The sequence below is a fragment of the Urtica dioica genome, chromosome 2, assembly GCF_054948205.1.
Source record: "Urtica dioica subsp. dioica isolate 48M chromosome 2, U.dioica_male_clone48M_v1_H2, whole genome shotgun sequence".
NCBI lineage: Eukaryota > Viridiplantae > Streptophyta > Magnoliopsida > Rosales > Urticaceae > Urtica > Urtica dioica.
Window position 1 is genome coordinate 32,467,171 of NC_142757.1, and position 13,156 is coordinate 32,480,326.

General features: G+C 41.4%; 2 protein-coding genes across 4 annotated transcripts; both read left to right on the forward strand.

The window, feature by feature from the left end:
* The first annotated feature begins 1,505 nt into the window (after nt 1–1,505).
* LOC149404410 (putative E3 ubiquitin-protein ligase RHC2A) lies at nt 1,506–2,993 on the forward strand. 2 transcript variants are annotated; one of them, XM_089601331.1, is made up of 2 exons: nt 1,506–1,621; nt 1,687–2,993. In XM_089601331.1, exon 2 carries the CDS (start codon nt 1,785–1,787, stop codon nt 2,730–2,732), a length of 948 nt encoding a protein of 315 aa, XP_089457457.1. In that variant the 5' UTR covers nt 1,506–1,621; nt 1,687–1,784; the 3' UTR covers nt 2,733–2,993. The 2 variants fall into 2 exon arrangements, with proteins under 2 accessions (XP_089457457.1, XP_089457459.1); XM_089601333.1 differs by having other exon boundaries at nt 1,733–2,993.
* A 7,541-nt stretch (nt 2,994–10,534) lies between these two features.
* LOC149404411 (uncharacterized) lies at nt 10,535–11,365 on the forward strand. Of its 2 annotated transcripts, none has more exons than XM_089608061.1 (2): nt 10,535–10,857; nt 10,992–11,130. In XM_089608061.1, exons 1-2 carry the CDS (start codon nt 10,545–10,547, stop codon nt 11,021–11,023), a joined length of 345 nt encoding a protein of 114 aa, XP_089464187.1. In that variant the 5' UTR covers nt 10,535–10,544; the 3' UTR covers nt 11,024–11,130. The 2 variants fall into 2 exon arrangements, with proteins under 2 accessions (XP_089464187.1, XP_089464186.1); XM_089608060.1 differs by having other exon boundaries at nt 10,556–10,894; nt 10,992–11,365.
* The last annotated feature ends 1,791 nt before the right edge of the window (nt 11,366–13,156 follow it).

Below are 13,156 nucleotides of genomic sequence, written 5' to 3' on the forward strand. Positions count from 1 at the left end.
ACGATCACTAGGGGTTCCCGAAAATCATGAATCAAGTAACAAGATATGTATCACGTTGATAATAAGACTTAATAAAACTTTATAATGTTTATTTCTTAATATGTAGAAAAATGTTTTGTGAGTTTTACATGAACTTCACTGAGCTTTAGCTCACATGTTTGTATATGTTTTTCTTCGTTCGCATTGTAGGACATGTGCAAGGTAAATGACTTTGTGTTGGAATCGTTGTGGCGACAAGAGTAAAGGGTGGGGGATGGATACCGCTACGCAAAATAAAATGTTTTCCGCTGCCAAGTTATTATTATAAATGTGTTAAGTATGTTTCTTTATATTTAGAACCTCTTGAAGATAAATAATTATTCTAGCGATGAAGGAATATTTTTGCATTTATTTATATTATGATACTTTAGAGTTAAAGTATTTAGTTGAGAATAAATATTTGTTTCAGTTATAGTGTTTAAAAAAATGATTAACAAGTATAAAAATAAATTTCAAACTTTTATGATTGGATAACGACTAAAAAAAAATCGGGTTGTTACACACAGTCCTCATCCGATGGTGGTATGTATCCAACTCCACCTCGACCACTTCCATCACCATAGGAACCTCTATTCATCACTTCAAAAAATTTGGATCTAACAAATATATATATATATATATATATATATATATATATATATATATATATATATATATATATTCAAACTCAGATTAATGGCAATAATGATGCTCCAAACTAAGAAATTGAACTTAAACATCAAAAACCAACAAAAAAAAACCCATAAACACAATTTTTCATCAAACCCTATAAGATGTCGGAATCTATATGCTTACCAATCCTAACGCAAATTTTCCGCCGGAACGCAGTGATGATTCGATGTCAGAATGTCCATAAAGCTCAAAGTTTCCACGGGATTTGATGGTAAACAGTCTAATTTGCTCACATCCGCGCCGATAAAAAATCCTAGTATTCCGACTTGTTTATGATTTTGGTCCCGAGTTTCGTTTTTATACCATGATTTTTTGGAAAAAAAACCAATTGAACCAAAACGGATTTCACTAATTGAGAACCGGACCATTTTCGCCAAAGTTACCGCGATTCCTAGAGAAAGACACGATTTTGTACGAATTGGTAGATAGATTCTCCAAAACTTGGATTCTCGTTCGGTTCCGTGAAATTTCAAACATTTTGGCGTTGCTCAGTGATTTGAGATTCAGAAACTTAAAAGGAATATTCTTTTCTAAATTATTCCGTCTCCTGGAAACCAAACGACAAGTTCTTCTTTGAAGTCAACATTTGAGTTTTTGATCAACCCTTGCCGTTGAAAGAACGTCAAGAACGGTGGTCGTCGTCTACAGAGAGCGTGGGCTTCTGTCAGTTGTTAACGTCCAACTCTAACGTCGTTAAAACCTCCAGCAAATTACAGATCGCCACGTAATAGACACAACGGCATATTGACCGTCCTACGCTTTTTATTTCCAAAATGATCTCTCTTCTTCTCTCTCATCTATCCCTTGAAATACTTGATTTGGACTTGGATTTTTCTTGTTCTTCATCGTCGCCTTCAAGTCGACAATTGTAGTTCGTGCATTTGAAAGCGAAAGAAACCAACTCTAGAAGGTAATTCGAGGTCTCTGTCAATTATCGACAAAAGCGAAGGACTTTATTAGGGTTTGAAAGTGCAGGAGAGAAAGAGGGATCGATATTGATCTTCGGGTTGCTCATTTCTAGGTCTTTGGGGGAAAAAAAAAAGCAAGGGTCTTTGGGATGCAGCCGGTTTGAGATGGATTCGGTTCGGCCGTCGTACTGGTGCTACGGATGCAGCCGTTACATCAGAGTGGGAGTCCGGCCGCAAGACGCCGTGAGCTGCCCCGATTGCGGCGGCGGATTCGTGGAAGAAATGCAGACGCCGTCGGGATCTCCCGTCCACCGCTTCCCTGCCGCTGCCACGTACCGGCGGAGCAGCCGCGAGAGGAGCCCTTTCAACCCCGTCATAGTCCTCCGCGACGTGGTCGGCGGGGACTTCGAGCTCTACTACGACGACGGGGCGGGGTCGGGTCTGCGCCCACTCCCGGCGAGCATGTCGGAGTTCCTGATGGGGTCCGGGTTCGACCGCCTGTTGGACCAGCTGCTTCAGCTGGAGATCAGCGGGCCCGACCACCCGCCGGCCTCGAAAGCCGCCATCGAGTCTATGCCGGTGGTCACCATTGGCACCGGCCACGTGTCGACGGAGTCCCACTGCGCCGTCTGCAAGGAGCCCTTCCGCCTCCACTCCGAGGCCCGCCAGATGCCCTGCCGCCACATATACCACGCCGACTGCATCCTCCCCTGGCTCTCCCTCCGCAACTCCTGCCCCGTCTGCCGCCACCAGCTCCCCGCACTCCCCCCGCACTCCGCCCAAGACCAGGGGCTCACCATTTGGCGCCTTCCCGGAGGCGGCTTCGCCGTCGGGAGGTTCACCGGAGGCAGGAGGGCCGCCGCCGATCCCGTCGTCTTCACCGAGATGGACGGCGGCTTCAACACCTCCGCCGCCGTCCCCGCGACGAGGATCTCCGTCGGTGGTCGTGCCGAGGAGAGAGGCGGCGTCGGCCGCGCCTTTCGCCGTTTCGCCTCCTTCTTCGGAAGGCTGAGGGTTTCGGCCTCCCAGTCGAGGTCGACACGAAGAAGCTTATTCCGCGGTGGCTCGTCTAGGCGACCGGAGAGTCGCCATTGGACTTTGGATAGTAACTGAGGAAGAAATGGGTACATTTTTGTTTAAGCTTACTTCTAGGTCTTTACTTTCTTCGTACACTAATGTGGTGGTTGTATTGCAGCCTGTAGTTATATTTATATATTTTTGTATAATGTTTTTCTTTTTTTGCTGGTTGTATATAGTATACATGGCCATGGATTCAATTATCACTCCCTCCTATTTGACTTCCGTGGAGAGAGGGATTTTGTTTTCTGATGATATTAAGAAAATTAAACCATTTCATTTTGTTCTTGCTTGAAAGAGTTGTTTGCCTAACTTTTTTTTCTGTCTCACTCTCCCCTTATAATGTATTTACCTCTGTTGACGAGTCTAGCCGAATATTTGAATGTTTAAGCTATGTATATAACAGATATACCGGGTTTGAGCTCAAGCTTCCAACCCTATTCCTTTAGAATTCAAGCTCAAGTTTTGGCTCTCTTAACAAGTAGGTTCGAACTTTTTTCAAGCTATAAAGTTCGAGCATGAACTTAGAAGGGAGTTTAGAGATAATTTTAGAGTGCAAGTTCAAATAAAATCGCTTCGAGATAAAGAATGAACTATTCCAGGGCTTGACCTCAATACTTCATTTGTAATTTCTTTTCACCGACAGTAGATCACAAAAAGTTTGTTTTAAAGTTTAAATGTAACCGAGGTCATTAATGACACGCGAGACTGTTAACGGGCACATATGAACATCTGAGAGTTCAAGCTCGGTTTGTTTATGATAGACTCTAGTTCAAGCTTACTCCTTGACACGACAAGCAGAACGCGATCAAGCTTATATCTAACTGAGACTGAAGAAGTTCCACGAGCATCTGGGTAAGTTACAACCGTGAATGTATTTTTTTGTTGTACATTTAACTTTTAAGTGCAGTATCTTATCTTGCGGTATTACTTTTTGAGCATAAAGCAAGTAGGAAAAAGAAATGTGGTCAGACAATGAATCAGGATTTCAATGATAAACTAGCAGTCGAGCAAGCTGATTTCTTTCTGACGTATCAATGCTGAGTCCACACAGCGACCACTATGAATGAAGATTAAAGCTTTGATTGCTTGCAAATTGGAATTTTAATGAGAATCATTATACTTCTCTGGTCCATGAATTCTGGCATGTGGACCTGGAACTTCTTTATTTCAGGTCGTTAATGGTTTGCATTTCTTGACTCTAATAGCTTTGATAAGCTGTGTGCTTGCAGTTTGGTATCTTAACCAGAATCATTATACTTTTTTGGTCGATGAATTCTAGCTGGAAATTCTTCATTTGAGTTCTTCATTATACTTCAGTGTTTCATTTGAGTTCTAGCTGGAAATTCTTCATTTGAATTCTACAGGCCTTCATGTAGCCCACGCAACTATACATTCTGGCGCTCATTTTAAATTTATTCTTTATGGGATGTAATCGTTGTTTAAAGCACGGATTGAAATCTCGCGCGAGATGGGGGTATCTCGCGCGAGTTCTCGTTTCTCGCCTAGGTGCGAGAGCGAGATGTTAATAACTCGCAAAGTTATCCGTTTCTCGCGATATCTCGCAATGTTTCTCGCGTTTTGACTTGCCCCAATTTCTCGTTCAACTGAAGTTAAAAAATGAAGGAAAAAAAACCCACCCAAAATCGCAGCTTATCATAAGCTTCGGACGAGAAAAAAACTCTGCAAATCTCGCCTCTTCCATCGCAAGATCTGCTCAAATCTCTCATCTTCTCGTGCGGGACTTTCGTTTTCCGTCGCTTAGCTGTCCAACTTTGCCCAAATCTCGCGCAATTCCCTCTATCCCGCATGGTAACTTTACAAATCTGGGTTTTGAATTTTTTTTATTATTTTATTATTTTTTTATGTAATCTAGGTCTTGTTTCCTTTCCATGTGTATGGCTTGCTCAAAATGTCTAAAAGATGGAAACTTTCTTTTTGGTAATATGAGAAAGAGAAAAAGTTTACAGATCTGGTAAAAAAATGTAATGAGGAAGATAGAGTTTTTTTTTTTTTTTTTTTAAAAGAGGAAGATAGAAAGGAAGACGTGTGATATCCACAACAAGTATTTTGATGCCGAGGTTGCGGATATGCAAAAATATGTCGATGACCAAAGGTCGAACTAAGAGAAGTTTGGATGTACGATCTTGTCTGATGGTTGGACGGGCCCCACCAGGCTAAGCATCATAAATATAATGGTGTATTGTGCTGGAACGACGGTGTTCTTGAAGTCGATTGACGCGTCCAACAACATCAAGAGCGGAGACTACATTCATGGCATCCTCAAAGATGCCATGAATGAAGTTGGGAAGCACAATGTTAGACAAATCGTGACGGATAACGGATCTAACTACAAAAAGGCTGGGCAAAAGTTGATGAAGAGGTACAACTTGTATTTGAAATTTGTTATTTTAATTTCAAATTTATCATATTGATTAAGTACTGGGTTTTATAGGTTCAATGTGTATTAGACTCCATGTGCCGCTCATTGCATGGACTTGATGTTTGAAGATATCGGGAAGAGATGGAACGTTGAAGCCATCGTTAAGGCAATCATGGTCAACTATTATCCAATCTAAGAGACATTTCTCCAGGTGAAATTGTGCGTCCTGGGACAACAAGGTTCGCTACGAACTATTTGGCTCTTAGAAGTCTTCGCGAAAAAAGAGCTGCGCTGAAACAAATGTTTACGAGTCAATGGTGGGACGATCACAAGCTAGCTCGTATGCAGACAAGTAGATCTGTTTCGGAGAACGTTTTGTCTCAATGATTTTGACACCGAAGTGCATCCAACCATGGGGTTATTATACTACGTATTCCATGAGATGAAAAAAAGATTAGAGGGACTTCACGGGAAAAAAATGGGTTGTTGATATTGTCGAGAACAGGTAGGCCAGCCAATTTTTTCATCCATTACATGAAGCAGGTAATCGTTACGTTTAACATTTTTAATGAGGTTAACTACTTTAGACGTTATAGTTATTAACAATTATCCGTTTTTTTAATGTAGCTTACTTCCTTAATCCAAAGTTACAGTACAACAGAGAGGTTCATATGGATAGTACACACATGACATCGGTGACAAAGGTCTTTGACGTTTTGCACCCACACGATGATTCATCTAGGCTGGGACACGAGGTATTTATATTCTTCGTATTTATGCACACGAGGTATTTATATTCTTGGTATTTATGCACACATCTTTGATATTAATTTCTAATAATTTATATTTTCAAATATACAGTTGTTAGTATTTCGAAACGCTAAAGGAGACTTTTGTCCAAAAAATGCGATATCAGTGAGGGGTACTCTAGCAGCTGGTAATAATTTCAAGTAATGATTTAAGATGGTTTATAGTTCGACTTTTAATGTTGATAATGTGTATGTATTTTAGCAAATTGGTGGGAGCTTTATGGAAATGCTACTCCGATATTGCAAAAATTAGTTATGTGAATCCTTTCCCAAACTGCATCTTCATTAGCATGTGAAAGGAATTGGAGCACGTTTGCATTAGTGCATACAAAGTAGAGGAACCGCCTAGCATACAAGAGGTTGGAGAAACTTGTATTTTGCAGTTACAACATGAAGCTGAACATGAGAGACATGAAGTACAAGTTTCGATAATTCAGTGGTGCCTTTAGATCCTTTGGACATTATCGAACGGGCTTTTGAAAGTTCGGGAGCCCAAAATGAAGGAGATGATGAGATGCTTCACTGGATTGATCCCGTTCACCTAGATGAAGAAAATAAGAACCCGGATATGCACATTGCTGAAGAGGCTGCAAATCTTGGAGTTGATGTCAACCAAGTTTTGAACGAAAACGTCCGCCCCCCCTCTCCCTCCCATCGAGAGACTCAAGACGTTTCAAGTTCTTCAGATGATACTGGTCATGCCTCAGATGATAACGCAGGTAAGATTGCTCTCATAATTTAATCAAACAAGTTTTTTATTTTCTAATTCCGTTTTTATTATAATCATAGGTGGTGGTGGTGTTGGTGGTAATGGACATGGTGAAGAACGTGGCGGGCAATACAACAGTGGTGGTGGATACGATCCTCAATTCGGCGATGGTGGTGGATATAGCGTACCACAAACGGACGATGAATACGACCGCATGAATCTAGCCTTTTTTTAGTCAAGATATGGAGGCAACACTTACGGGGTTTTTCTGATGCAATGTCATTCTCTTCTACTAGCAAAGACGTTGATCAATTGTCACAGTTTTTCGGTGGGTTCTCGATGACACTGGAGGACTCATAATTCTCGTATCCAGTAGAGCCGCATGGCGGGTCTTACACTTATCCTGAGTATTCGATGATAGTCCCTGTGCCTGTACATGTCCCCGTCATGCCCGTCTCTCCCCCCATCTTAAGGAATTTTTACTATTCAGATGAGGTCCAACCTCGTATTCATTACCGACCAGGTTTTCAAAATACTCCATTTATGTTGCATTAGATCAGTATAACTACGATCGTCACGTGGAGACTTATCTGACCACATATGCTCACATGATGACTTGGTACGAGTATTGCCTGATGCAAGATCAACAACATCATACATTTCAGGGCCCCCGACACTCTACCAACGAGTAGCGACAATGATTGTGAACTCTCTATTACATGTGTATTGATTGGTACTCTATTTAGAATTTTATGTGTGGAATGTTGAAAACTTTATTTTAAAATTTATTTTTTGTGTAAACTAAATTTATACAAAATCCTAATTAAAAAGTTGTTCAAATACCCCGCGTAATATTTTTTTTTTTTTGCGGTATATCCCACGGAATGTGGTATACCATATGGTACGAGATACCCCGAACTGTCATCAAATAGCACGAGAGGAGATACCACAGCACGAGATGAGATACCCTCAAAATTAAAAGTGCGGTACGACCGCGAGATGCGAGATTTTAATCCTTGGTTTAAAGAGAGTCATTTCTCATTGGGTGGTTATTTACTTGTGTGTTTGTCGTAATGTCGTTGTCTGACAACTCTTCACTACTATTGGATCAGGGCTGTTATGAAAGACGGTGATTAGTGATTAGCCTGATCATTATTTTTTCGTCTCGGGTTTCCAGGATTCTTTCAGAACTGAGTTGACTCAACTGAAAGCCACTTGACAAACATGTTATATATTTAGAGTATTTAGTTATATAGGGTTATTATCTAGAGAAATTAGAGGTTTTCAATTATGAAATTAGAGTTTTTAATTATGCAGTTGAGTTTTTAAATTATGTCTTTTTATTATTTCGAATTTAGATTACATAATTAGGGTTTATCTATGTAACTAGGTTATGATTTTGGGCCCGGCTCATTAGGTTGTAATTCTTGGTCTATTTGAAAGACCCTAAGTTTATGAAAAACACAATCAATAATCAATCCAAGGAATCAAATGCCGCCGGATTTCCAGGAATTTCGGCTGGAAATTCCATTTCCATGGGTCAACGGCGAGCGGAAGAGGAAGTTGTCGTTTCCATCTTTGATGTCGCTGGAATTTCCACGAAACGACATTTTGTTTCTGTCGTTTTATGCCGGTAGTTGTCGTTCCAAGCTTTGTATAAAACCATCTTCTTATCCAGGAAAGTCGAAGAAATTCGAAGGAAAAGAAAAAAAAAAACGACTCGCGGCTGTGGAGGAGACAACTCGGGTGTCGGAGGAATTCCACGTCTATCGGCGACTTTCCATCATTTTCGTCACGCTGAAGGTATAAATCAACAATATGTCGACGAATTTCCGCCGATTTGAAGGAATTTCCAAGTCGTTTTGGAAACCCTAGATTCTGAAACTTGCACCTTCAATTTCTTGAGTAATTTGATTTTTTTTCATATAATCATCTTCATGAAAGTTGTTTGTAATGTGACGATCTATCATATATATTTTTTCCATATTTTTTGGTGAAATTCCGGCGAACCTTGAAATTTTCCGGCAAAACACCATTTTTTCCGGCGAATCTTGAGTTTTTCCGGCGACTGAAAAAACCGAAATTCAAGTTTTATTTATGTTTTTAAGTAAGGTTTTGTGTTTAATTTTTATCTTGTATATGCTAGAAATGAAATTATTTACGACTTAAGTGTATGAATTTATTGATATATTGAAATAAATTTGTTGACATGTTGACATTAGATTATGAAATGAAGTTATTACGTTTTGAATTGAAAGAAAGTATTGTGAATTCAATTTATATCTTGAAATTTGTTGACATATTGAATTGAAATTAGTTGAATTGAATTTAATGTCATGGTGAAATAAATTTGTTGACATATTGAATTCCTTGGTTTGATTAGAATTTTTTGACAAGTTGAAATTTGATTGAAATGTTGAATTGAATATGCAGGTATATCGAAGATGAGCGAGGAAGGAGTTCGTAAGCATTGCACCCCAGGTGCAACAAACCCGAACCACTTCACGTGCAATTATTGTGGGCACGTTACCAGGGGAGGGGGAATCACACGGATGAAGTTACACTTAAGTGGAAACGATCCGAAGAAAAACATGAAGGCATGTACGAGTGTTCCTTCAGGAGTACGCACGGAGATGTTAGCGTTACAAGAGGCGACATTCCAAAAGAAGAAAAACAAGGGCGTCCTTCAAGAAACCGTAGACGACCACGTGGCCGGACGCTTCGGTCCGACTCACGTAGAGCTTGACCCCGACCAACAATACGAACGTGATATGATGCAAGCTCTTAAAAGAGGCCGTCAAGAGACATAGCCGGATGCTTGTAGATCCGGCCCTGGTGGGGGTTCAGGGATTTCACCACCACCTCATTTTCGGCCAGATAGTGGACGACAACCTACGATCCCGGAAATCACGAATCCTAAATTGAAATGGCGTCTAGGAACAGCTGTTAGCAGCTACGTCATCCACGAGAACATACCAGCCGCCAAAGTGAAGTCGCCGCATTTTCGACACATGATCAATGAAGCTGTGGCAGTTGGTAAGTCTCGTATATTTGAATTTTTGAACTACCGATTTTAATTTGACAAGTATTGTGGTGTCCAACTGTACTATCATTTCAAACTTTACAGGTCCAGGTATTCCGCTTCCGACTCCGTATGAGATTTATAACACGTACTTGAAAGCAGAGGTTGCATCCGTCAAGAAGTATATCGATCAGCAACGGGAAGTGTGGAAGGAATATGGTTGCACCATAATGTCGGACGGATGGACGGGACCTACGCGTTTAAGCATCATAAATGTTATGGTGTACTCGGCGGATAAGACTGTTTTTTTGAAATCAGTTGATGCGTCAGATGATATCATCAATCACAAAAAATTTAGTCTCTCTCGAAAGAAAGAAAGAAAGAAGGAAGTTTAAGTTCGATGAAAAATTGACTATGCTCCATTTTCGAGATCGAATCCAGGTTGTAACAAAACACTTGGGGAGATTCTGGGGATCGACTGCGATTCCTTTTTGTACTTTACCATAACTTTACTGTGTTTATTGGTTTCTCTGGTTTGACCATAAGTATGTTTGAAAACCCAATGGAGAAGATTTTTTTACTTCCCATGTGGCGTGTGACAAAAGAGGTCAGTGAAGCACATACTGGTTCTGGAGTTAGTGGATCCTATTTTCATTTGTTTGTTTGATTCAATGTCCTGTGGTGGTAGAAATGAGGAAAAACGTAGTAACAGCTCTGTGTTTTACTTGACCCTCTTTGACTTCTTTGTTCCTATTTATTCCGGTGGAGATAGATTATTGGGTGCTATGGTGTTGGATTCATATAAGCCAGTCAAGCTTGTTTGGGACCCAGCTTATCTGCAATGCAAGGTAAGCTCACTAGGGTCGTGACAATCTGACGTGGCCTTATCCATTTGCTATTGTAATCCAAAATAAAAATAAAAAGCATGTCTTTCTTTAAAACCAACCAAAACCCTGCCTCATCATCCCTTTATGTTCCTCAAGAAGATCTAAACCAGAAAAGAAAAGAAAAAAAACGCAGAGCTATGGCGTCGATGTCTTCTCTTCAGACGATCTTCCCTCCCAATCCGGCGAAGCAGTGCTCGCCAACGAACAAGCCTTCTTCTCTCTGCAGTCTGTCGTGGAACACGGACGAGAAGAAGAAGAAGAGGCATTCCACGGTGGTCGCAGCGGTTGGAGATGTCTCGGCTGACGGAACGGCTTACCTGATTGCCGGAGCCGCCGTGGTGGCTCTTCTCGGTACCGGCTTCCCTATTCTCTTCTCCCGGAAAGACATGTGAAGTTTTTCTCTCTTCTTTTTCTCCTGTTAATTGCTCGAAGATATCCGTACTAATATGCCCTGTGTGTATGTATATGTGTATAAATACACACAGATGTCCAGAGTGTGATGGGGCTGGATTTGTGAGGAAGGAAAGTGCGACACTGAGAGCGAATGCCGCGAGGAAAGATCAGGCTCAGATCGTATGTGCTAACTGCAATGGACTTGGCAAACTCAATCAAGTTGACAAATAGTATATCTCAATCAATCATCACACACTTGCGGTCTCTCTCTCTTTCTATCGCCATTTTCAATCACCTCTTCTTTCCTCTGCTCTATAAGGATTCTCTCTCTTTGTAATAAACTTCTGTAACACAATGTGCGGTGGAACGTATTGCATTTCCTTGTGTGTTTGGATTCATATCATTGAAGAGTTCCGTGACTATAGTGTTGGAAAAATAATTGTTATTTAACAATTATTTGTTTTCATTTGATTGTTCACTAAAGAACAAAATAGTGTTGCGAGAAAATGCGCGTGGAAAAGAGTCTCACATGAAACAATCGCTAAGAATTTGAGCTACTTATATATCTTCTAATTTATAACCCTTATTAAATGCAAGAGAGTGGCACTTGTTACTCTCTCCTGCCCGTTGTTTGCGCAAGCAAGTGCGAGCACATCGTCTGCGTCGGGCTCGAGCGTGAAGGCATTAGTGGCACTGTGTAGGCGCACTTAAGGCACTTGGACGCGGTACCGCGGGCTCTCTTGTGGTGATTCTCGCCGTGGCGGTTGCCTTACTAACGGTCGCGTCCTCTGGCATGGTGGTTATTTTTTAGTGTCTGTTTGAACGAGCAGTTGCGTCGTTTTGGAAACGAATGATTGTTTGGCCAACGGTCGTGTCCTTTGCGACTATAACTGTCATTCAAATGAACACGTAAGACTATTCGTCGTTACCTTTCGTGAACAAGTACGATTTTCTATATAAACCACTCTGGGTTTCTGGAATTCGTCACTTGGTTTTCGAATCTTCATCTCTCTCTCTAAAGACGTTTTTCAAAAAAATCGTTCTTGCCTATGTTCGGATTTCACTGCATCTTAGTGCAGTCCGAATTCAGGCTTGTCGTATCATGCGTTATTATTGTCTATGACCTTAAGACATTTTTGAGGTGTGAGATACTAAGCACATCTCATGCATGATTCAACCCCAGACGTCTACGACTTCGAAGAATTTCACAACAATCTTATAGTAGCTTCTGCGATGACGATCGAGGCATCTCTTTCATGCCTGGAAGTGATGAACCAGGACTTCGTCAAGTTATACCGCTTCGACAGAATCAACTTCACCCGCTAGCAAGACAAGATGCGATTCTTCCTCACTTACATGAAGATCTTCTACATACTGGACCTGACGTCGGAGCCCATCCCGGAGCCGACGGACAAGGATTCTGAAGAACTCAAGGCGGACTAGAAGAAGCATCAAGAAGACGAGTTGTTGTGCCGTGGACACATCCTGAACACCCTCTCTGATCGTCTCTACTATCTCTACACCGACAATCCATCGGCGACGGAGATTTCGAAGGCGCTCGAGTACAAGTTCAAAGCAGACAAAGAAGGTACCAATAAATTCCTTATCTCGAAATATTTTGATTTCAAGATGTTTGATGATAAGCCTTACTTGCTCAAGTGCATGAATTGCAAGTTATTGTAAAAAAACTGAAGACCGTGAAGATAGATGTTCCAAAGACTTTCCAAGTTGACTCAATTATTGAGAAGCTGCCACAACATCGAGGAGGAATCGAGGACTTATTTTTGGAGCAAATCCAAAAACATATTGGAATCGAGGAGGAATCGAGGATGAGAGAGAAGACGGCAGATGCCGGAACTTCCAAGACCATTACGGTGAGCGCGAAAGGCAAAAAGAAGTTGGATGACAAAGGAAGTTCTCCGGGTTCCAAAAAGGACTCAAAGAAATTCAAGCATTCCGGCAAGTCCGCGTCCAAGGGGGGCGCCAAAGGGAGATGCTACGTGTGTGGCAAACCTAATCATTATGCTCTAGACTGTCGACACCGCAAGACGGTTGAGAAAGATGTGGACGCCACTATAGCCGATGGAGACATAGTCGCTACGGTGAGTGAACTCATGGTGGTCAAGGGCAAGGTTCAAGGGTGGTAGTACTACCGTCCACGTTACCTACGATATGGCTGCCTTCAACACTTATTCTGAAGTCAATGGTGGACAATAAGTTTAGATGGAAAACGAGCATCGCTCCAAGGTCGTTGACA